Source organism: Agelaius tricolor, unplaced genomic scaffold, assembly GCF_023055355.1.
Source record: "Agelaius tricolor isolate 1412-34295 unplaced genomic scaffold, bAgeTri1.0.p SCAF_1, whole genome shotgun sequence".
Classification (NCBI taxonomy): domain Eukaryota; kingdom Metazoa; phylum Chordata; class Aves; order Passeriformes; family Icteridae; genus Agelaius; species Agelaius tricolor.
In genome coordinates, this window is record NW_027269261.1 from 96,160,461 (window position 1) to 96,186,594 (window position 26,134).

Sequence of the window (26,134 nt, forward strand, 5' to 3'; positions counted from 1 at the left end):
AATAAAAATAAATAAAGTCTGAAAATACTTTAAATCCTTCGCATCAGGAGGATGCATCACAAGTATGACACACTGGCAGAGCAAACCAACAACCAGCAGTGCCTGATAGGTTGGACAGAGCCAAAAACCATGCCTGTTTCCATACAATTACACACAAAGTCAACCTCCAGGATGTCAGGAATGACATTCTTACCTGCTGTGACAAAGGTAAGTGCTCTTCACACACTTCTGAATCTGTATTCATGGGTCTCACCATTTACCTGTGGGGCTGCAGCCTCACAATCAAGCTGCTTATGGTGCAGTGTGCCACTAAGATTCACTCCATGGTGAGGGTCTGCAAGATCCCAGAAGGAGGCAGCAAGGCAAAAGAATCCATGTTCCTTGTTAATGCAAGGGCTTTTGGCACTATGGTGTACTGGGAGTGTAGGTAGATTCAAATACAACTTGCATTAGGGAGAAGAAATAAGAGGTAAAAAAAAAAAAAGGGGGACTTCTAGAAAAAGCCTCATCTATCATTCCAGGCCCTGCAGCCCCTCCTTGTGTTATGATGAGAGGAGTCTATGGAGAGCTTGGGGTTCAGCCTTTGGATGGAAGTGATCACACTCATGATCTTGTGCATGCTGCACACAGTCCTGGCCATACACCCCTAGTGCTAGTCTCTGGTGGTATGTGCAGAAATGCCAAGAAGAATACAGCATGTGTGAAATGTAAAGCTAAAGTCTGAGTATTACAAACCAAATCACCACTTCTCATAAAATGATGCAAAATATGTTTAATACTTGTTTTGTTTTTCTGTTTTCTTCCCCTAATTTTGGCTGTAAGAATGGCTTCCAGGTAAGTTTGACTCACAGAAGACCCTCAGGCTAAATTTCAGAACCAGAACAGAAGCACTGATTTGCTTCTTGTTTTCACATAGATGCAATACTGTATGATAGGCACACAGCAACAGCTGTTCTATTGCAAACTCATCTATCTACCTTGTGTGAAACGATATAGCTGAATATGCTGCCAGGAATCTTTTACATTCCTCTATTTTCCAGTATGCAGAATTTTCCAGGCAGTTACTTACACACTAGTAGGATGGCACAAGATCTAAGCAAAGGCAAAGCTTCCAGTGGATGATCAGCAGCATCACTAAAATGACTCAGCACTCAGCTGAGGCTGATGAGTGGACAAGGTGGGTGGAGGTGGCTCTCATGTAGGAAAGAGCCTGTAATATTTAAAGATCTCCACTCTGCTGTTAGCTTTGACTGAGGTTGAAAAACACTGATTCCAAGAGGAGAAGCTCTATTACATACCCCACAATGCTTATTAATCTATATTGATTATAAATCTACATTTTCACACGTATTCCATCATGGGACTGGAGCACCTTCCCTGTGAAACCAGGCTGAGAAAGTTGGGACTGTTCTCCTGGAGAAGTTGTGTGGAGACCTCACAGCAACCTTCCAGTATCTGAAGGGGGCCTGCAGGGAAGCCAGAAAGGGACTCTGTCAGGAGCTGTATTAACAGGACAAGGAGCAATGGGTATAAATTGGGATAGGAGAAATTTAGGTTTTACGGGAGGAAGAAATTCTTTACTGTGAGGGTTGTGGATGCCCCAGCCTTGGCAGTCTTCAAAGCCAGGCTGGACAAACCTGGTCTAGTGGGAGGTGTCCCTGCGCATGGCAGGGGAGGTTGGGACAAGATGATCTGTAAGGTCCATTCCAACCCCTTCACATTCTGATTTTAAAACCTCACTCCAGCAGTTGTGCACTGCACGCACACACAGAGCAAAAGGACCATGCCCTGCAGATACTGCAATTTATTGTTAAATGGTATTTCGGTGGTTACAGAGAGACCCAGCACCTGCACCTCAAGCCTTTCCTTCTCCGCCCGTGGATGCCGCAGTGGACCCGCATCGAGAGGCCGCTCGCCTTCACTGAGAAGCAGCCGCCTGCGGTGAATCTGCCTGACCAGATTTGTCCGAATATGAGGAACTTTTCCCTCAGCATTCGGGACGTTGCGCACAGCGACACCCGCCGCCCGACAACGGCCGCGGCTCCGCCAGCCGGAGGGAGGGAGGGAGGGAGGGAGGGGAGGGAGGGAGGGGGGGGGGGGAGGGGTGGAGCGGCAGCCCTCACTAAAGATGGCGGCCGAGGGTGGCCTGGCAGTGGCGTGGCGCTGAAGCCGTTTCCGCCCTCCCCTGCCCGTCACATGATCGCCGGGGCTGCGGCCGCCGCTGCCCGGCCCCGGCGGGGCAGAGCCGAGCGGGCGGGGAGCGGCGGCGGGGGAAACTGAAGCCGAGCAGAGCTGGACAGAGCCGAGCTGAGCTAAGTCGAGCCGGGCCGGGCAGCGCTCCCGGCTGCAGCGGTGGCGCCGGGCGGTCTGGCCCTGAGCGCGCTGCGCGGTCCGGGTGACAGCAGCGTGATGGAGCCCGAGGAGGGAGAGGATCGCACCCCACTGCTGAAGGAGCCCCAGCCCGACACGGGTGAGACGGGCGGCAGCTGCCCCTGTGTGGCGGCATCGCGTTGCCATGGAGGCGCGGGCCGCGAGCGCCGCTGTGGGGCCCGGGGTCGGTGCCGCCGTGGCACTGCCGGGGTGACGGGGGAACAGCGGGGACGGGGGGACAGCGGTGACGGGCCCGGGGGCTGCGCCGCCCGCCCGAGCCGTTAGCGGCGCTCGGTGCCGGGGACGCCGCGGTACTCGAGGGTGCTGGATCAGGCACGGCCCCGAGTCCTGACAGCGGTCGCGGCTCTGTCGGTGGTGGCATCAGGCGGGCAGCCCTGTCAGACACCAGCCCTCGGCTCGGTGTCGTTGCAGTAAAGACATTCCAGCCCAAATACCGGTCCAAGTACCGGGGTCCCCCGAGATCCTGTCAAAATTTCATATGACGGCAGAATTTGAGTTAAGACTAATTGCTTGTTGCAAGTATGGAGAGGAAGGAAGGTGAAAGGATGCAGGAAGGTAGGAGAGGAGGCTCGATATATGGTCAGAGCTTAACAGCAGAGCCCGCATGTTTATATTTGTGCTGTTTTGCTTCCCAGAATGTACAACCTATAAAGAGTAGAATAAGATTTTTTGTTTCTTTAGCATGCCATGCAAAAATGCTCTAACCTACTTAGCAGATGTGCAAATGCATCAAGTGGGGCTGCTAACAAAATTACTTTATAAGTGCCAGAAGGAGAGAATTTGAGCTCAAGTCTCCCTAAAGCAATATGTTCTTAAGTTTGCACAATGCATCAGGCTCCAGTTAGAGGTGGCTCACCTCACCCACAAGGAAAACTACTGCAGATGAGCAACTTCCTTTAAACTGCCGTGCAACTTGCAGCACAGACCTTTTTTAACTGCAATTTAAGAATCTTGTTAAATTATAGCTACATTGCTTTAAAACATGCCCCTGAAATCAGAATTTGCTATAGATGTAGGACCAAAGACTGCTAGTCAAGGTAAGACCTTAAACCCAATGCTTTAAAATTTGGTTAGCTGCTTTAAACTTTAGGGGAGTGAATGTCTATATCTCTGATTATATAGCACTCTCCTGAAACACACCTGTAATTTTCTTGAATCTTCTGGTTTTTTAACCTGATCTAATATTTTTAACATATTTCAAATGCGCATGATGGAATGACAGGGAACCAATAATTTAGTATCTATTTGCTTCAGACTTCAATTCTACATGTTTATTAGGTGTTTTTAATAAAAAGTTTACAGTTGGGGAAAAAAAAAATCTGACACTGGTGACCTTAAGTTCTTGCACATCTGTTTTGTGGAGCTTGCTCTCCGTGCAAGTTGTATACCAGTAAGAGCCTTATAGAGGAAGAGTAATGGATGTTCCAGTTAACCTGCATCTCCAAGAAAGAGTTACATCATCAGTGTGTTATTCAGCTTTCTGTTATTATTATCTAACCCCAGCAACTACAAGAAGTGGAACAGTTAAGTAGCTTTACCTGTAATTATATTCATTTTTATAAATTATATGACTTTACATTTTCTACTTAAGGCAAATTGCTCTTTAAACAACAATAAAGAATGACAAAGCTGCTTGACTAGTTTTTATGTAGTAAGTACTTCCTGTTCTTGGTGCCTGTTGTTTTTAATGTAAGCAATAAAACCTTGGCTGCTCTCCCTCGTGTCATTTAGAAATCCAGGATGGACTTTTCAAATGCTTCTGAGGCCAAACTTGCAATTACCACAGGTCTGGAAGGAGTTTTGCATATTTGTACAATAGCCCTGTTTATTATTTATTTATTAAATGAGCACAGCAAGTACAGCATCTCTGTGTCATTTTAACAACTTGTGCAGCCATAATGAACTTCAGATAAAGTTTGTCAGGATTAGAGACTTCTGTTAATTTCATGAAAAACAATCTTGCAGGAAGGTTCTATTGGTGTTCCCCCTGAAAAATAAAATCACATAGGCTCATTCCTTGTTTCAGGGAAGTTACTGGGAAAGGGAAGGTATCTTTGTCCACAGGGCATGTCCTTTGTTTCTTACTGCAGATCAGAAAATCCAGTCAAGTGATATTTTGCAGTAGATAAGGCTCTGGTCAGTCCTGTTGATAGATGTACTTGTTCTGTTCATCATTTGAACTCTGAGTATTGAAAGATGAGATCACTGTAGACTGATATGAACTGATGTAATATCTGCTGATCTTCCCAGAGTTTCAGACATCCAGGTTATAAATCTTCCCATTAGTAACATAGCTCCCTCACAGGAGGGGAAACTTTACACTCAATTTGCAAATTCAGCAGATTGTTCAAGTAGTTCCTCCTCATTTTAACATTCCTGCTCAGTAGTTTCAGGCATTCCTAGTTCATAAAGAGTAGCTGCAGATATTCAAACTCTTACAGCTCAGCTCTGGTCCGGATCTCCTGGCACTGATGAATGCTCTCTGCCAAATGCTGCTGTGTACTGCTGTAGGAAATCAATAACTGTGTTACAGGGCATAGTCTGCTATCTGTGTATAAACAGCTGACAGAGTTGACTTTAATGTCATTACACAGATTTTATGCTGAATCTTAGGACTCATTTCCTTTGTTGTCTTGTGACAGCCAAGAGGGTGTACTAGGCAACTGGAAACCTGTGACTGTTTGACAGTGCCACCACAGTGTTTGCCATCCCCCTTTCTGTACTTTTGGCAGCTGTCAGCAAATGCATATTCCCTTATAAGCAAACTTATAGTAGGAAAATTTGTCCTAGAAAACAGCCTGAAGTAGCATTGACTGTTCTTCAGTACAATTTTAGAAGTATTTGTATTTCTTGAGCCATTTTTGTGTATGTTACAGGCTTTCCACTAATTGTTTTGGGGTTTTTTAAGTGTGAAATTCTATCTTGAAAAAATATTACTGTATTTTGGAGAGGACTTCTGAAACTAAGTTTCTAAATCCATTTCCACAGACCACACACTAGGCATCCTCTGCAGTCCCTGCTCTAGTGTGGGTAGCTGCCCGTTGTCTAAACAAGGATTACATTTGCTTTGCACATCAGTATGAAAGTGGGGTTTTAAAATTTTTCAACCATCCTCAGACTCTACCCCTATTGAATAAACCCCGTAAGAAAAAAAATTACCTTGTCTCCTTGCTAATTCTTTATCTTAACCAAAGATTTCTGAGAACCTTAGTAAAAACTGCTTCTGAGTTGTTCTTATTCTGTTAGATCTGTTAAACATTTTTCATTTGCTCTCATTTCAGTCCCTGCATGCTGCTCAGCTCGCTACAATCTCGCCCTCCTGGCCTGTTTTGGGTTCTTCCTCGTGTATGCACTGCGTGTGAACCTCAGCGTCGCTCTGGTGGATATGGTAGAACCAAACACAAGCTCAGCAAAGAATGTGACTTCCAATGTGTGCCCAGAGCATTCCTCCACCATAAATGTTCCTCGCAACACCACGGTGGGGTCTCAGACATATTGTCTTGTAATGTGGTGTGCCAAAGTGCCTTCAGAACTCTGGGATAGATAGAACCATAGAAAGAACAGGCTGGTTTTTACTAGATAGCCTTTCAGTGGTTCTTTTAAATCTATTCTGGGAAATATTAGCCTTAAATGACTAGCTAATTGAGAAGTGCTCTGCTCAGGGTCAGCTTTTTACATGCCTCTTTTCTGTGCTATTCCTTAGAAATTGGCTAATCTGACCACGTAGATGTACCATGACTCACTGTTTTGTATGCCACTTATCAATTGTTACTGTTATATCTGCGTCAGAGCTCCCATCACTGTCCAATTTGCCTGCTCTTTGTACAGTCACAATGGCATGAAATTTCATTACAAATTATCATGTAACATTTCTCTCTTCACTTCTTTGATCTCTTTCCCATATCATGCATTTTGTCTTTAAAACCTCTGAATTCCAGTAATCCTTAAAATCACGCTTCTTAACTGAGCTGACAGATATGGAAAAAAAGATTTCTGAAAAAAACCCCAACTTTGTGAATTTGGACTTGCACAGATCTTATCTTGTGGTTTAAGTAGTCGTGAGCACTCTTGTCATCTTCCTGCTTTCATTTTGTTTGCTTTCATTTATTATTTATCACAAACAAATTATAATGGTGAACTTTATGGGAAGATTCTGTCTCATCATTTCTGTGAAATTTATGCTGCTCATTTAGATGAGGAAAAATTGATCTTTTGGAAGTGATCCTAAATTTCAGAATCACTTTATTGGGCAACAGTTCCTGTCTTCTTGCTGTCTTCCTTTATAGCTGCAGATTCCTATCTCAATCATCTTCACTTTTATTGCATTGTCCACTAAACTCATCTTCTCTCTGTTGTGCTTCTCCCATTATTTTACCTACCCTTGTGAGCCCTGTCCTTGACTGCTCTCTTTCTTTACATTAAATTTAAGCACCTGCATTTTCTTATTAGTTTTTTTTTTGGTCCATAAATTTTCTGCAGGTAGAGTGTTTTTATAGAGCATGACAGAATGTCCATTCTGTGATTCAGAAGTGGCATTTGCACTCTGGCAGACTTACATAGTCAGTACCTGTCACCTAACCCAAGCTGCTTAGGATTCAAAAAGGGATAACTGACAGAGCACTTGTATTTCATGTAGTAATGATTTTCATACTTAGATATGTCCAAACAGATTGTGAACTACCTGAACTAGCTTTTAACACAACTTTGATTACAGTACGAGTGGGTGTAGAGGAAGGAGACCCTAGGGAGCACGTCACAAAAAATTTGAAGTTTATCTATAACAGACTAAATAGTGGATCAATGTAATAAAAAATGTGCTCAGAGAAACTGCTGTCTTTAACTTACTGCATTTTGTTGGGGTTTTTTTCTCTTCTTAGGGAGAAAAGTATTCTTGGGATGCTGAGACTCAGGGATGGATCCTTGGTTCTTTTTTCTATGGCTATATCATTACTCAGATTCCAGGAGGATATCTTGCAAGCAGAATTGGAGGCAAACTGTTGCTGGGGTTTGGCATCTTTGGTACCTCTGTATTCACCTTGCTTACTCCCTTAGCTGCAAATTTGGGAGTTGGCTATCTCATAGCTGTCAGAGCCTTGGAAGGGCTGGGAGAGGTAATCCTGTTTCCTCTATGTAATTTGAAAATGTATCTGAATAATTTGTTTAAATTTGTAGTGATTAAACTCTGTGGGGGTTGTTATGCTGGAATAGTATATGGATTGTTCATTTGAGTGGCTTAGTTTTGTGGTTTTTAGAATAATTAAAGCATTTGTACTATATTTTAGCCTAAGTTTTTCAGATAAGAAATGTAAGGATACCTGAGATAAAACTATTCTCATTTTTCAGAAACCAGGGCTTCAAAAGAGTGTTGTTTGTATTGTTGCTGCTTTTCCAGAACATACAGACTCAAAAGCAGGAGAAATTAATTCTGCCTCCTTACTCTCATGGCTTGCACAATTTTTATAGGTGGCTTCTTGGTAGACAACAAACTCATAGATGCTACTACTGCTTTTTAATGAAACTGCTTTGAAACATGTAAAGTTGAAGTGAGTTCTAAAACCCCTGCATTTCAGCAGAATGAAATGATGTTTTCTAGGGTGTTACCTTCCCAGCTATGCATTCAATGTGGTCTTCTTGGGCTCCTCCACTGGAACGCAGCAAGCTCCTTAGTATTTCATATGCAGGTGAGAAATTCCCACGCTGATAATGGGATTATAAATTTTTACTGCAGAAACAGGGAGGATTGACTTAAATCAAAGGGATTTATATTGTAAATTTTAATCAGCATTTAATCCAGAAAGTATAACATTAAAGTAAATCTTGCTTTCCATTAGTTTTCTTAATTTATTCATGGTTTTTATAACCTGACAAAAGGTATTGATCTACAAAAAGTATAAACTTGGGTCTAACTTTGGTATGAAGTGGTGAAAATAATTACTGTGAGGCTGGTTAATAGAAGATACTGTAAATAAAAAAGATTAAGCATTAGGAACAAAAAAGCTGGGGCAGTCACAGGATAGACCTGTTTGGTTGGTTTTTAGAGGGTTTTTTAAGTGTTCTTGGAAGAACTTGGGGAAGAGAACATCCAAGGTTCCATATATTGCTGCAAGATCTCCTTGTCAGAGTCAAGTACTCTCTGACCAGATTGTCCTATTCTGTGTCTGGAAGGTGTTATGTTTGATATCAGATACTTGATGTTACACAGGATTTTTGATTTAGCAGAGTGATACAGAATATACTGAAAGCACAGTACAAGTTAGCACTTAGCAAATGTAAGTTGACACTTAGCAAAATATAGCAATTGCAATACACTTCAATTTGGGTTGACTGCAGGTCAAGTCTGTTGTTCTCTCAGAAATTCCGTTGTTGTTTAACTTTTGTACTTTGCGTTCGACTGACCCATGTATTCACCCCCCTCTTGTTGGTCTGGCTAAGTCAGTGAGACAGTCTCACTTTTAATGAACTGAGTGAGGAGAAAGATTTACACCACCAGCTGATCCTCAACTGACATAACTGCTTATCTAAACCAAAGCCACCCTCTGGTGCCCTTTGTGTTGAGATAAAGTCAGCTTCTTTGCAACAACTGTGGTTGGTCACACCCAGTGTCATTCCCCAAGTGATGGACATGTTGTTCTTGCCTGCCTCCACTGAGCCTTCTTTTTAGGGGTTTATTGGTCAGTCACATTGCTCAGAGCAGTATTTGAGGGGGAGGTGAAAAATATAGGTTTCTAAATTTGCTAGTCAAAATTGATACTATTTCTTTGAGGATGACAAATTTTGTATTTGGTTACTGAAGTAATGGTTTGCTTTGCTCACTCTTATTAGTAATAATTAGGTTTTTTATCAAGAAGACAGGTCTATACAATGTAAATTTCAGCTACAGTTTCTTAAGGAGCTAAGAGTGACTCATTTTTCCCAGAGGGATGCAGCCTTAATCCTTTTTCCTCACGATTCCTCACTTTGCTCTGAACCAAATGTCTCATCACTCATTGAAGTCACCCTTCAAAGACCTACTTCAAAACTCATCTAATGTATCAAAAAACTTTTTTCTTTCTGTTTTTTAAAAGTCTGTTTTCTGCCTTGGTATTTAATTAAATATACTTCAAAAGAAGTCTTCATGTGGGACCTAGCACACAAGCAGAGCAAACAGAGTTGGGATTACCTTCTACTGCATTTAAACTGGGAGCTTTTAAACTGTCCTTTTGTATTGTGTGAAAATACATGCTAATGTACTAGTGAGAAGAGTCTGTGGCCTTGAACAGCCCATTGTTAGCAGTCAGGGGTGGATAAGACATCTTGTGACATCTTGGCAGGCTGTTTTCCTTCCTTTCCTTCCACGTTGGCAGTCATGTGGTCTGTAGTTAATTTAATCACGATCGTGTTGATTTTCTGAGAACATGTGGTTGAGTTTATGTGTAGTTGTTATTTTGAGTTATATTTTGCATGATGTATGTGGTTTTATTCATTGTTGGAGCTTTCTGCCTCAAATAAAAATTATTTCCATGAAGATGGAGTCTAGGTAGCCAGAATATCAACATAATATTTTCTGAGTTGAGATTAGGTTTGGAGAAGTAATTTTGCAGCTAACATTAAGAGACAAGACCTGCTGTTTATCACCAGTAGACTGTCAAGTATGTAAATAATACAGGTTTCTAGTTTAGATTTTGAAAGGGAAACACCTGCCATCCTTATTCTTTGCAAAATGTATGTTGAATTATAAGCACAGGAATAGTTCTTTCTGGCTTTTGGCTTTATTCTGAACTAGAATCTGCTTATCTTTCCCTTCTCCCTTGATCCTAGACCCTGTCACATTCAGGAAACATGGAATTTGAACTTACTGGTTATATATGCCTGACTTCTGCTTCATGTTTCTAGAATTCCTGGTTTTGTGGCGCTAGAAGGAGATACAAAAAAAGCAAACAGACTATATTGTCACATTATACTCCCAAGGCCCTAATTATACTGTGCTCAGCTCTCTCTTGTTTTGACTAATTTGCATTGGTTTAGATATGTTAGAGCCATCACTTCATTGGGACAAATGTGCTAAGAATGCTTATCTTTTATTGCTCATTGCTTCTAATTTTGGCTTCTTAGGGCTTTATGGCTCTGTTTGCTCGGAGCTGCCAAGGCAGCTCATTGTGCTTGTGTTTCTTTAAAGCCATGCACAACCCTCTAGTGGTAGTGACAATTTTTATTCTTGATTTATTACAGAAAAATAAAATAATTCTGAAATGGCACTTATACTTAAGTGGTCCATAGGAGATCTGATTATTTCTCCACTTTGTTTTGCTTTCTTCTGGTAGGTGCACAGCTGGGAACTGTTGTGTCTCTGCCACTATCTGGTTTAATTTGTTACTATATGAACTGGGTTTATGTGTTCTACATATTTGGTGAGTTTGTGTTGTTTGGATTTTTCTTAATTATTAAAAGTACAATCCATATTCTTTTTGAAAAGCATACAATATAAAACTTATTTTAAGTTTTAAAAGAGTGTTTGACATGTTGGGTTGCTGTTTTATTTCTTCTGGGCAATTAGAGATATTTAAGGCTAAGTAGATTCCAGTGAATGGCTAAATAAGCCTTCTTCCCATGAGCAAAGCTGTCTCTGAGTTGGACAAAATCTGTACAAGTCAAATGCTCTTAACTCTCCCACCACTTGAAAACAACAGGCTGAAATTTCTTATCTGAAGTGTGAAATTGAGTTAATAACTTTAATCCCAGGAATAAATCTCAACTTTGAATGAACGAACGTGTGAAAAGTTACTGCTGCTTAAAACGTAAACTGGAAAATCTCTAGCAGTCACAGGGACCCTGAAGGAATGCATAGCATATTTACTGTGTCATATATTCTGGAAGAAGCTGAAACAGAAAATTTTTGTTTTACAGCATGTCTCACCTAAGCCTTTTACAGGTCTGTTTACATGTGTGAGACATTTCATATTCTGCATGGGAAAGGCAGAATCAGAATATAAAACAAGAGTTACATTTCCCTAAAAAAAAAATCTCCAACTTTTTACAAATCACAAAGATTCAAACCAAAGAACTGAACAAAATTAAATAAGTTAAAATGTAGAACTGAACAAAATGAAATAAGTTAAAATGTTACAATTACATAAAAGTGCAGTTATTTTGGACCAATTATTGAAAAGTTAACTTTTTTCAAATGAAAATTCTGGGCTTGGCTTGTAGAATTAAGCTGATATTTTATGTAATAAAAGCTTAATAAAATTTTATGTAGTAAGCTGATTTATTATATAATGATATTTTGTATATGTGCATAGAGTATTTTTTGTGATTATACTTAATGTGAACTTTTTATTTCCTGAGAGTGAGCCGTACCCTTTGTGGCTTTTCCATGTGACTGATAAAAATACAATTATGTATGAGCACACAGCTTTCTTGCTGTATGAAGAACTTCAAGTAGAGGAAAAAAAAGAGGAAAAAATAAAAAGAAAAAATTCTGCTTAGTCATCTTCATTCTTTATTGTATCTAAATGGGCATTGTTAAGCCACTTTGGGGAACTAGTGTTTGTAAGTAGATAGAAAAATAATGTTCATTAAAATTATATTAGAGTATTGAGAAAACACTTCTGACTATATCATCTGAGAGTATTACTCAATAAAATTGCTTTTTTAAAATTTCTATCTCTTCACCCATCTTTTCACAACAATAGGTGCACTTGGCGTATTGTGGTGGTTCTTCTGGATGTTGTTGGTTAGTGATACGCCAGAAACTCACAGGAGCATTTCACATGCTGAAAGAGAATATATACTGTCTTCTCTAAAAGATCAGGTACAGCACTTCAGTAGAGACCAACCTACTTCAGTCTGAACATAAACCACAAACATGGTCATTAATGTCAAGCTTTGTTTATTGTTTGTTACATGTTTTGTTATGTTTATGTAAACATGTTTATGTTTAGAATACCATTATTAACCTGAGATGGAGACAGGACTTTTCAGACAATTTTTTTTTGAATAGTGCAGTTGTAAACTGAAAAACAATCAGTAATCAAACAAAGCATTTATAATAATGCTTTTTGTTACTACAGATGTTGTTGAGGTGCTTTATTTAAAAAACTTTGTATTAAAAAATGCTCAAATCTGTCATTTTGTACTAGATCCAGACCTGTTTAATGTCTTTAACATTTGCAATACCATATTTTACAGCATTTCTCTTTGTCAGTGTATCATCTAGACTAAGAAATAGATTACTATTCACAGAGAAAATGTTTATGAGCCAGTTCCTGAAGTCTACATAAGATTCATTCCTATGACTGGGGGGATATGTATCTACAAACAGTGAAGCTGGCTGAGAGACCAAAATTATTATCTAGGATTGAGCAGGAAAGGTTCAGCTAAATCAACAGCCGAGGGGTGACTAAATATTTAATTGTTTATAATAAAAGCAGAAGGCATCAAATTTCGACAAGAGAAGGCACACTTTTTGAATTACAAAATGTAATAATTGGTTTACTTTGGAATAGTAAACATCAGAGCAGTAACATACTTCAGTAAACCTTCATTGAGAACTGAAGACAAGTAATTCATTCATTACTGATGACTTGCATCTTTCAACTGAGACTGTTTTGTGCCTTTCAGAATAGATCATGAGCATAGATTTGGTTAGCATCAAAACCATTTAGTAAATGTTCATATCAACATTCTGATTTCCTTCTTCTTCTCTTCTCTTTGTCTCCTGCTTGCAGCTTTCTACACAGAAGTCTGTTCCCTGGAGACCTATGCTGGGGTCCCTTCCACTCTGGGCTATTGTTGTGGCACACTTCTCTTACAACTGGACTTTCTATACACTTCTTACACTCTTGCCCACGTACATGAAGGAAATCCTGCGATTCGATGCACAGGAGGTGAGATGTATACAAATACAGGAATTTTCTTCTGAATTAAAGAAACTAAATCACCTGCTGTTTAGAATAGAGGAAGCTGTTTAAGAGCCTTGGAATGTACATGTATAGCTGGGAAATGATAACCCCACACAATTAAGCAGATACATCAAAAATGTTGCCTGCCTTATAATTTCTACTTTATGGACTTATTTGACTTATTTACCTTAGTGCTAGCTTTCATGTTAAATTTTCTGTTTGAAGATGCATGGTACCCATCTTTACCTGCCCTGCCTTAAAATAGTAACTATAAAAATAGTTTCCTTGTTATATGGCTTCTGTGACTATTTCAGATTTTACACCAAGCTTTTTGACTTCTGAAATAGTATCTACTTCCTTGCTAATTCATAAAGGAGAGTATTTCCAGTTAAAAATAAAACTAAGAAAACCATTGGACAAGTGGCATTTTTGAAACTATTTTAAGAATGGGGTTTGGGGGAGAAAGGGACCAGAGAGAAGCTTCATTCTGATAGGATTACTTTCCAGATTGTCCATTTCTTTCCTCAATGAGCAGCAGAGGTAAAATTCCTTTTCTTACTAAGGTAACTGGATGAAACAAAACCATAGTCTTAAGATCCAGATATAGTGCTTTGTAAGGAAATTTTATAAAATTAAATTATTTATCAGGGAAAAATTAGGGGGTGGGGAGGGTGGAATATTCTTATTTATAGCATTTACTTGACTGTACTGGTCTGTCTTTAATGAAACAGTTTTGGTGATGGCATAGCTTGCGTGGAGAAACTGGTATAGCTAAGATAAAAAGGTGCTCAGAAATTGCAAGAAGTTTAACATAGTCTTTTCCTGGTTTAGCAAACCAAACTAGTTTAGAGCAATCTGAAGATGAATGCCATGCAAGAAAGAGGTGATACCAACATTCTTGGGAGGAGAGATGGGGAACTTTAGCATTAGAACAGAAGGTTGCATTAGGGCAAGCTGCAAAATAGCTGGAAAAAACTAACTGATGGTGCTGGTTGGGCTCCTCATTATTGTGGTAGCAAATTACTTTCGCAGATACTGATGCCTCTTCAGGTATTCCCTGAAGAGGCATCAGTATCTATGAAAGTAATTTGCTACCACAGCTCTCAGTTGCATGTGTTTTGTAAAACACCATTGCATTAAATGGTAGCAGATTCTGCTGTGAAGTGATTTCCTTTGACTTTGGGTCATGTTTTTTTCTTTTTGGAGTAGCTTAGAGTACTGACTGTTGTGAACATCAAAAAAAAAATTTGAGTAATAGCGTTGGACTAAGTGTTGCCACATATTTAGATGGAAATTGTGTTACAGTTTAAAATATTATACACTTGTTGCTGTTCAGTTTCCTTTCTAAAATATAGAAATCAGTTTAAAATAATGCTATGTCTTTGAATAGTGCTTCAAAAAGGTTTTTTAATCACTGAGACTGTCTCTATTTTTCAAAATTTTACTTACTGTTTTTGAAAACTGAGCACTGAAATCCAACAGGCAGCATGCTTAAGTACTGGTAGAATGGACTCCAGGTGGAGATGAATTTCTTGTTTCATTTCAAGTTAAAACTTCTAGGAATCTTTCACTTCTTGGCAAATATACATTTCATACTAGTGTATAAAGGTCATACTATTTCTACTTCTGAATCACAGATAAGGTCAAATTATAGCTTTGTTATCAGTAGCCATCCAAAATTTTTTGGAAAGGCTGTAAATGTGGGCAGTTTACTAGTACCTTTTGTTTCCCTTCATCAGAAAATCATGTAGAATCAGGCAGAGGTCTAAGCAGCACATGTTTAAAGTAATGGGAGCTAACTGGTGACTTCAGTGGGAGTGATGTCAGATCCTGAATAACTCAGCTTTGAGATTGTGGGATGCCCAGCCTAGATGTAATGAAAAGGTCTAGTCCTAGATTTTGTTTCTGTTTACAGGCAGCATCAGATGTTTCAGCAGATGGATTAGGAATAATATAACAGTAGTACAAAACCCAGAGATTCTGTGTAGTTTTCAAAATTCTGAATAATATTTACAGCTTCCACTTACTTTTAGTAACTTGCTTGATATTGGTACCCTGGAAACTTCCACAATCAGGTTAATGTCCACAGGATACCTTCAGTTATAGTTTTCTTCTTCCTGAAGCTAGTTGCTGATCTAAACCTTTTGAGTTTTTGGTCTGACTGCATTGGTAGTTATGGATTAAGTTAGGATTGGTTTGTCATTTTAGTGTTTTAACTGTCCTCTTTTACCTCCTTAACAGAATGGATTTTTGTCTGCCCTGCCTTATTTTGGATGCTGGTTATGTATAATTCTGTCTGGTCAAATTGCTGATTATTTGCGGGAAAAACAGAACTTCTCCACTGTTTGTGTTCGCAAATGTTTTACCCTAATAGGTAGGTGCAAGTATTATCTCTTGGAACATATAATCTTAGAAAATATAATAATATCAATTTGGGAAAATTTAAGGGCTTGGGGGAGTAGTCTGACATTCTGCTGTGAGATGAGTCAGCATTGTGCATGGCTTGAGAGGAACAACTTTATTTGTACATTAATGTCTCAGGAGTAAATCCTGTCTTTTTCCATGAGAAGTAGGCCTACTGGATAAGAGAACAATATGAGATTGTCAAAAGCTTTTTTTAGGTCAAGGTAATTGGACTACAAGCAAACCAATCAAATAAATGGTCATGTAAAGTCACCATAAAAGGGTGAATGAAACATTTTTATCAGAAAAGGTTTATCAAACTGACAGGATTATTCTGCATGAGCCTATTCTGTTGTTCAGTGTTTTGTTTATCTAAGACTAAAGTAACTGAATTGGAATACACTTGCAAAATTTACAGCTGCTACCACAGTAGAAAGACCAAACAATCCAAAATGGTCTTGACTAATTGGGAGGAGAGATTATCTGAAATCACCAACAGATCAGCTAGATCAGGCTTTTAATGAACACAAGTAGAAGGCTGTATTTAAGAAAGAGAAGTTGATTACTGAATAAAGAGGGGACAGGAGAAAGAAATTGAACAAAAAAAAAGATTAGGCACACCATCCACAAAAATTGCAGCCCAGTTATTATATGGTGATCCTTGCTGCCTGCTCAATTCAGCTGATTCAATTGCTTTCTTTAAAGCAGCTGTTGCAATAAATTCTCAGGCATTTTGTTTGTCTTTAAGCCTATGCTATTTTGGTGATTCAGTTTATTTCAGGGCTGCACACCTCACACCGATGTATGCATAACTCATGAGAAAAAATGTTGTTGTCTTAGGAAAAGCAAGACTTAGGTTGGCTTCATCAACAGAAGTGTGTACTTGGAGCTGTTCACAGAAGTCATGCTGGGGTCATGGAAATGAGCTCTGGTACTGAGAAACAGCTACCAAGATAGGAAGCAGTGTGCATGAGCTCATGATGGCTGATAAACTGTTTCCAGTGCTTCATGCAGCATCTCTACAGCTATCTTGGAGTCACCCAGGGTTCACAGTGTCAGTGCAGCTTCAATTTATTTATAGCAATAAATAAAATTAACTTGTGAGGTAATTTTCAGAACCTGTTGATTTTTGTTAATTTTTTAATCTAGTTTGTTCCTTGCCACTAGAGTGGGATATTTCTGATCGAGTTGCTGTTTCCTGAGACAAGTTTTGCAACCCGTCTGCTCTTCCTTTTAACAAGGACATGTAGCAATAGCACAAGGGGGAATGGCTTCAAACCAAAAGAGAGTAGATTTGAATTAGATAATAGGAAGAAATTCTTTACTGAGAGGGTGGTGAGGCACTGGAACAGGTTGGAACAGCCAGAGAAGTTGTGGCTGCCCCATCCCTAGAAGTGCTTAAGGCCAGGTTGGACGGGGCTTTGACCAACCTGATCTAGTGCAAGGTGGCCCTGCCAGTGGCAGGGGTTGGAGCCGGCTGATCTTTTGGTCCCTTCCAGCCCGGCCCGGCTGTGGTCCCGCCGCGCTGGCTGGGAGGCTGCAGCCGTCCCGCTGCAAGGCGCGCCCTGCGGTGCCGGCTCCGAGCGCCAGGGGGCGGCGCAGGTTGGATGGAAAGCGCTCGGAGCCTCCAAGCGTCCATTGATCCTGAGGCTTCTGTCTTAAAGGAATGATTGGACCGGCGCTGTTCTTAGTAGCAGCCGGATTCATAGGCTGCAACTATGCCCTGGCTGTTGCATTCGTGACCATATCAACAACACTAGGAGGATTTTGTACGTCAGGCTACAGCATCAACCATCTGGACATAGCACCTTCGTAAGTATTGCTGAAACTGTTGTTAGTGCATGTGAAATGTTTATGATCCCCTTTTTTTCTTTTTGTGTTGCTGGGGTGCCTTGGAAATGTAGCTGTGGAGCATGCAGTGTACAGGCCTGGAGTGTCAACACTGACAGTTACTTGGGTTTACAATATTAAACACTGTACTTCTAAAAAGTGCTAGTTTGGCAGAGGATTTTGAACTAGGACAGTGCTTTTTGAACTGTACAAGACAGTTAAGTGTTTCACTGTTTTCAACTTTTCCATCATAGCTATCAACCTCTGGTATGAACATTACCATATTTAAGCACTGTGCATTTGCAAAACATTCTGTACTCTGGAATCTAAATCTTGTTACAAGTAGTTGACCTGATTTGTCAGTAGGTAACAAATCAGGTATGTACAATTGCTCTTAAAAGCATAATTTTCAAGAATGGAAAATTGAGACTTCAGGCTGTAATTTCTCCAATGTGTTACAAATTCATAATTGGGCAGAACTGTCAGTTTCCCTAGGAGTGTGTATGTATGTATATTCTTTTAGAAGTGCACTGGTAGAAGTCAAGTATTTTGCTTTGTCTTTCATTTACCAATTTGTGGTAGCATTTAGATGTGAACAGGGTCAAATGACTTTATGTCCAAAGAAAAGTGTGTTTCAGTATTAATGTGTAAAATGAAAAGACTTTAAGTGTAAGTGTAGAGGAAAAAATATTTTGTAGAAGTAGCATCTATAAAAAAATTCTGATCATCTTGACAACTTACAGGAGAGCTTGCATCCCAGGTCAAGATGATATTCAGGCTTTGGCAATTGAAATGATGGTGGTCATATCCACAATCATGGACAATTTTTGACTTAACAAATGCATATGAAATAATGGGAATCCAGTTAATCTTGGCAGGTGAGGTTAGGTAATAAGCAAGAGGGGAGGCATCAGTGGCCAGCTATAAACAGCTTGTAGTGCTGAATTGAATATGAAAGTAAGAAAAATAGCTTCTGTGGTGCAGTTTGTTTTAAATCACATTTTAAATAACTAAAAATTTAGAAAATTTACTTGAAGCAGTTCTGGGGTGTTATGGGACCATTACACAACATCTGTTTCAAGCTTAGTTTTGCAGAACTACAAGAGTTAGTTTCCAAAATATGTATTAAATGGTGCTTGTTATGTGAGTAGAATTTAACCTGTCCATGGAATACAACAGAGCTGTGACAGGAAAAAGGAAATCATGCAACTGCAGTGTGATTTACACATACAAGGAACTTCTGTATGTAGGCAATGGCTGAGGTTTCCCAAACTAGGATGTTGTATGTGTCTTCTAATTTTATATACTTCATTTTGCATTTCAAATAATGTGTATTTCAAGAATCAATTTGTTTATAACAGTATTCAGAGTATTTTAGGTGTTGGAAAAAAGCCACAAGAAGAAAATCATGTTACACCATGCTGATGCCTGTCAGCAGGCATAGTTGGTTATCTCACATGAACTGCTGCTGATCCAAATCCCACTCTATTCTTCCTGCCCTTGATAAAGTCCTGCTTTTTCCCTTTGCATTTGCACTGGACAAGGTCCTCTAGCTCTTCTTCCCTCTCAGACAGGCAGAAGGGAGCACACTGATTGCAAGAGGGTAAATGTCTTGCTGATGGTTCAGAGTCTTTGGTCCAGCATTGCCTCTAGAGGCAAGTGGCTGCATATGTGGGAAGACTTTCCTTGGTGGTGGTGTGGTCAGGGTGAGTGCTGTTTGATTGAAATCAGTGATTTTCTATTCAGCACATGCATGCTTCACTTCAGGGTAAATCTGTTCAAATGGGGACAGAGAAGGAAAAAAGCATGTCCTTGTAACAAAGGTCATATTAAAAAAATTCTTCAGATACAGAAATGCAAAAAACATCTGAGATGAGAAGAAAAAGAAGACTGTCTTTCCTCTTCCCTCACACTTAATTTTTTGCAACTTGTCTTGAACTTTGTTGGATAAAATTATCAAGGCAGATATGCAGAATTTCAAAGAAATGCTTGACATAATTGTAGAAATCTAAAAACTGGGTCTGCATAAAATTGTGAAGGAAACCTTGGTAAAGAGTTTACTCAGAGCTCAATATTTATTTTTCATAATTTACTGGAAGACATTAGAAAAACCAGAAATTATTCAAAGCAGTTTCAAAATGCACAAATGCCCATTTAGACTGGTTAAAAGTATGCTGCCAAGAATAGCAAATTATCCCTTTTTGCTACTAAAACTTCCATTATATCCAAAAAATAATTATTATATTCACAGGAAAAAAAAGTGAATGAAAATACTGATCCTTAATTAACAACAATATTTGCTATGTGGTTTTGGTTGCTAAGGTATATTTATTATGCTCTTGGGGACAGGAGGGACACAAGATTGTTCTTTTGGGGAATATATATTCTATTTTAGCTTTAAATCTACATTAGTACCTTTCTATTTTTAAAAATTTTAATATTGGTGTTACCATGGTCCTATGTAATATTCATGTGGCTCTGTTGTACACTAAATACTTCACATAGCTGTTTTTTTTTTTTTACTCTGGATTTTACTACTTGACTGCTCTGCAAGTTAATTTGTATTTGGTTATCCTCACTATACCACAAGAACCTGACCAACAGCCTACTATTGGTTCTGGTCTACAGACATGTCACTTTTTGCTTTCCCTTTTCATATGGGAGTTTCCACTGTGCTAAGGGAGTGCCATCCCAGTTATCTGCATCAAACAGCAAGCACTATCAAGAATGCAACCTATGTCAGAAACACTGGGCATAAACAGAGGCATTTAGCCAGCTATTGGTTGGCAAAGATCTTTGTTGACCAGAGAAACTATTAAACTATGTTTAGTTTTAAAAGTGTCTGTTAGCAGTATTGTAGTGCTTAAACATGTTGAAGACATTTAAAGTACATTTGGTTCTACTTAAAGGCATTAAACAGGGTTTTGCTTTATATGCTTATTTTCCTCAGGGAAACTTTTACACTTTGACATTCAGCTTCATAAAGGCTTATTAATTCTAAACCACTTTCCAAGATAGGAAGACTGCATGCTATGTTTATAAGAAATAAAGAAGTTTTAACTAAAGCATTGCCATGCTTTAAAACTGATAAGTAGTGCAGAGTTTCAAGAAAAAAAATCAACTAGTAGGCTAGATGATTGTTTCCCTTTCTCAGGAAAAAAGCACATGTTTTTCTAATATCACTGGAATGAATATTGCAATCTTTTGTAACAATGCTGCATGGTTGAATTCTTCTGTTTTGGTAAAGAAAATTCCAAAGCTATGAATTTCTCTTTAGAGATGAAATATGTTTCTGTTATGTTAATATTGGTGAAGACATAATTTTACTCTGAACAGCCTAAAATGATCCCTGGGATATGATTCCTTTCTCTCACAGTAAACTGCAACTATTAGTATTTTGTATGATTCTTTACCCAACAAATTCACCTTGAAAATCCAAAACACAGGGATCTGTGCCCTGGTGGTTAGAAGGTCAAACTTCTGTAGAACATCTGGCTCTTATTTCTCTTCAGTCTCTCTCACAAGTCTGCACTTGTGGTACAGTGTTAAACTTTCAGTATTGCAACATGCCTGTGAGAGAGATCTTGAATTGCTTGGAGGTGAGGTGCTGAGACAGATATTAAGCAAGTTACCAGCTTTTCCCAGCAAGTTTTTGTGGCTGCTGGTGCATACACATACATTTGTGTGTGAGAGAGCAGCACATTCATGAACAGGAGCCCTCAGAATGGAGCTGCAGGAAGGGCAACCAGCAGAACTGGTTTAGTCAGACCCATTTCCCATTGGCCTTGACCCAAAGAAAGCTGAAGGGAAGGACTGCCACAGCACTCTGAACTCCTATCTTTGGAATATACACTTTGTAATGTAAGTGGGGATATCCAGGCACACTGCTGATACTGCCTTCTTGGCAAACAAATTTTTAGCAATGAAACCTGAACCAACTCTTACTGTTGGCAAACAGCACTTTGTCATACTTCTTGTCTTTCTGCTTCAAGACATGCAATATGTCTTTAACTTCTCCAGTGGATCCATTCCAGACAGTTTGGTTGTGGCTTAGCAAAGGGGATGTGAGTTTGGATTATGGATCTTGAGCAAAGCCATAGGCAATTTAAGTTAAATTCCATACCTAGCCTCTGAAAAATAAAGACATGCATAATCATTGAAATTGAAAAGGATCTTTAAGAGCATCACACCCAACCATTAACCTAACACTGCCAATTCCACCACTAAACTATGTCCCTTAAAATGTATGTGCCAAGCTGTCAGTTGTTATTAGAAGAAAAGAAAGTTATTCACAGTGGAATATTTGTGTTTTAATTTCTCTTGTGTGATCAAGATGAGGCCTACGTGATCAAGTTCGACAAAATTGTTTCCATGATTGACAAGTTAATAAGCAGTGTTAACAACTTCTCTTGCAGGTATGCTGGAATTCTCCTTGGGATCACAAATTCTTTTGCTACTATCCCAGGAATGGTGGGGCCAGTTATTGCCAAAAGCCTCACTCATAATGTGAGTCTGTTTATTATTTTTTTCAGTTGTTGTATTTTTATCTCAGTTGAATAGAAATTCCCTCTTCTCAAGTCTGCAGTCCTTAAATGAAACATGGGTTACACCTGTCAGGCACATTGTTCCATTGTTGTGAATTACTTAATTCCTAGCTCTTATTTTCCTGAATCTGATCAGGAAAATAAGGGTAAAATCAAAGACCTTTGTAAGACTTGAAAATTTTACTGACTCACTCCTTATATTCTCTAGGAATTAAATGAATATATTTTTATCACAGTAGAACTCTGATAAAATGCCAACTAGATGAGACATTTGTGGTATTGCTTTATTAAACTAAAACAAGTTCTTCCTTGTTGTTTTTTTAATTAGGCTCTCACGTGAGGTGTTGAGTTCTAATGTCAGCACTTGTCAGATAAGTGAGAAACTAGATTCTAGTGTTAGATTTGACTAACAAGGTGGTGTGGTGATTTAGATAGAAGAAGAGAAGCACTGGGGCTTTTGAGGAGTTTTTGATTACTAATATTTCAATGAAAACTTGAAGATGAACAATCAGTGAACATTCTGTTCAAGAAAGGGAGATGGGGCTTAGTGATACACTTGAAGAGATAAGTGATACACTTGGGAGATAAGCTTAGTGATACGCTTGAAGTTTTTAGAGTTGGAGGTCATTCTAAAGATTTTCTTAAAAATCATAGATCACAGGATATTCTGAATTGGAAGGGACCCACAAGGATCTCTGAGTCCAGCTCTTAAGTGAATGGCCCATATGAGGATCAAACTATTGACCTTGGTGTTATTATCACCATGCTCTAACCAAAAACAATCAGAAAATATTCATTAATACATTCCAATAAAATCAGTTCTTCCAGATACCTTAACAAGTGGGTTGTTTTAGGGTATTTTTGTTCAGTTTAGTTCTTTCCCCTCTGTACTAATGCACTCTTCAGGTATTCTGCTTTTGTAGTAAGATCATTTACAGGTTTGTTACAGCATCATCTGGAACTTAAACCCAAACCTTTAAGGCGTCTATAGATGTTTTTTCTTTATTTGAAAAGAAAAAAAAAAAACCAAAAGGCAAATAAACCACAGTTCTTTACTGCAGATTTTTTAAGGCCTTTCTTAAATACCAGAGTTTAGAGGGTTACTCTTGAAATCTGAGTAAGGGTAGCTACCTTGTTTGGACCAAAAGGCATATGAATCTGGACTGTTCATATAGTGGTTATTAGGAATACTGCACAGTGCAGGGCACTTCAGCTCTTTGATACCTGATCTGAAAGTCACAGTAGTGTTTCCCTTACAGTAACATTGTCTGCCTTTGTATCAATGGTTCTGCTTCTCGGGTGATAAACTGATCCAGGTAGGGTAATGTAGTTCTGATAAGACTGTCTGTGTAAGCTATATTATAAAACTGAAGTTGACTTTACTAATGATTTCATCCTTTATGTTTATAATGCTTTTATGTTGCTGTGAAATCATGCTGAATGGCATTTACATTTAAATAGTCAAGGCATGTAGCATCGATTTTAAAATTACTTTTTCTTGAGTGTGAAGCTGCAAATTGACTGCATCTTTTTTCTTTTTCTTTCCCCCGTTTGACAGAATACTGTGGAAGAATGGCAGATGGTTTTCTATATCGCTGCTTCTATTAATCTATTTGGAGCAATTTTCTTTGCATTATTTGCAAGTGGAGAAGTTCAGGACTGGGCAGTCAGTGGATATCACTTGCATAGAAACTGAAGGAGATGTTGAAATAGCAAAGCTGTGCTGAGTCCCGTTGTGCTTAGAACTGTGTGACCAGAAAAGTGCCTTCCCTGCTGATGCCTAGGAGTCTTCAGAGCTATTCAGTTAAATTACTTTATCTCTGTATCTTTTGTACTGAAAATAATCTGGCAGAGTATATCTGCTATTTCCTAACAAGAAACTACTTGGATTAACTATAGAAATTTCATGCTAGGACTTGATATCAAATATATGATCAGAGACACTTTAAATCCATGTGCTAGGCTCTAATACTTTCCAGTTTTTAATTAATATTTTCTGAATTAGTGTGTAGGCAGATGTTTGCTGATACTAAAATGAGAGGAAAAAGTAAAGTGATTTTGTAGCACTGTAAGGAGGAATGACATGCAAAGAATTGTACCCAAAAATGTGGTTTGATTTCTATTATGAAACTGATAGTTTTTTGCTGTTTAAAAAATTGTAGAAGAGCTCTAGTTTCATACAATCTTTTATAGTACTTTTATTTTGTCATTGTTTTAACAATGGCTAACTTCTATTTTATGCACAAGTTTTGATTATATAAACATTCCCTGTTTTATGAATACAGTTTCACAACTAATACACAGCCACAAAGATGTAAATGTAGCATTGGAACTGAGAATAAGCCACATGTCCTCTGTGGTGCAGGTTTTTCAAACGGACCTTATTTGTATTTCTCTCTGAAAAAAAGAAGCAATGCAGCTCAGTGGTTTAAATCTAGGCAGTGTACAAGAGTGAACTAGAAATAGAATATCTGCATGATTACCTTAAAATAACTTTCAGTTTGGCAATTAATTTTTTGTCCCTTTAAATCAATGCAGTGGAATTCTTTCCTCTTGCATGTAGATATGTTTGTCAGCTTGTCAGTGTAAATGAAATAAAATAAGGCCAGTGTAGCAAATAATGAGGAAAATCAGTTCTCTAACAGCCTTGTTTGTTAGCCAGATAAAACTAGAGTATAAAAGAACTAGTGCAACAACCTGGTGCTGTTACTCTTCTATCAATATAGAATTTGACACTCAAGAACATTCTTTGCACAACACACACTTAAATGCCACAGAGTAGGATTAAAAGTTATAAAAACAGTGGCCTTGTTAAGAACAAATGGCTGAATAATGATAGAGCCACAAAGCAAAGGAAAATTCCTGTGCCAAAGATTCCTGGATTGGAGCAATTAGATAAAAAGGAAAAATCGCTGGGCTCTGGGTTTTTCATTTACCACCAATCCAAAAGAAAAGCCCAGTACTAAAGCTGCTCCAGTGGAGCCTACCTTCCTTCATTTCTAGGAAATGGCATCTGCCTCTCCTTTTTAGCTTTAAGAGCCATTTTGTTTTGGCCTTCCTTGAAGTGTCATGTTCTCTGATGGTGGATTTAAACTGTGTTTAAATCTCTGTTTGTGTCTGCAGCATTTCCACAATAAACAGTGTTTTGTTCAGATTAAATTAGTACTTATTCAGTGGGAGTATGTTAAAACTATATTGTGTCTTCAGTGTTTCAACAATAAATGGATTGAATATTTACATATGCATCCGTTGTTGAAAATTACTATCTCTGTGAAGTTAGAACAGCATTTTGAAAGTATGCTGAACAACAAGGTTGGTGACTGGATTAAGGAATAGTTAATGTTTTCTTGGAAAATTACCTTCCTCAGAAGATTTTTGTCTGGCTTTACAGGTAAGCATTATCTTCCACCTGACACTGTATTAAAAGTAATAATTGCACTTTATGTAAAAAGAAATTTGTACTCTTTCCGTATCTTTGGTTAAAAAGGAGGGGGGGGAAGTTTAAAAAATAAAAGATTGTATATCATTTAAATTAATTTATGTCTTTGCTTTTCTAGAGATTGTCATCAGGGCAACATAAGGACAGGGTTGCAATTCCACCTGTTCTGAAGTTGGAAACTTCAGCTTCCTGTGCTTTTAGTCTTTTTCCTTGAAAACTGTTCAGCTGAATATTAAAATTTAAAAAACCATACTTAATGGTGTAGATGCAGTAGAAGTATGTAGACATTCCCTGTATCAGTTAAATAAGTCTGAACTGGATTTAGTTAAAACTGAATTTTAGGCATTTTAGTTGAACAGTCCAGAAAATTTTGGACCAGCATACTAGATTTTCTTTTCCCTTCATCTAATGCACTATTATTATTAATTTTTCATATTCTGTAACTTCTAAGTCAGCTTGGAAAGCAGGACTGAAAAAATGCTATAAATCTTTATATCATTTGTGGACAACAGGCTGCACTGAAGTTATTTCTGATTTCATTTTTGAAAGTATCAAAATATACTGTGGGATTCCTGATTCAGTGAGGCTTTTAACACATGACAAGCAGGAATATCCCCAAAGAAACCCTTAAGTGTTACTTTTCTGTA

The 26,134-nt window shown here is 38.6% G+C and overlaps 1 protein-coding gene across 1 annotated transcript; it reads left to right on the top strand.

Moving 5' to 3' along the window:
- Window positions 1–2,121: 2,121 nt before the first annotated feature.
- On the top strand, window positions 2,122–25,285 carry SLC17A5 (solute carrier family 17 member 5). Its single transcript, XM_071444691.1, has 11 exons — window positions 2,122–2,470; window positions 5,673–5,869; window positions 7,269–7,502; window positions 7,985–8,072; window positions 10,692–10,778; window positions 12,063–12,181; window positions 13,098–13,256; window positions 15,513–15,645; window positions 17,339–17,486; window positions 21,920–22,010; window positions 23,607–25,285. Exons 1-11 carry the CDS (start codon window positions 2,410–2,412, stop codon window positions 23,742–23,744), a joined length of 1,455 nt encoding a protein of 484 aa, XP_071300792.1. The 5' UTR covers window positions 2,122–2,409; the 3' UTR covers window positions 23,745–25,285.
- Window positions 25,286–26,134: the final 849 nt, after the last annotated feature.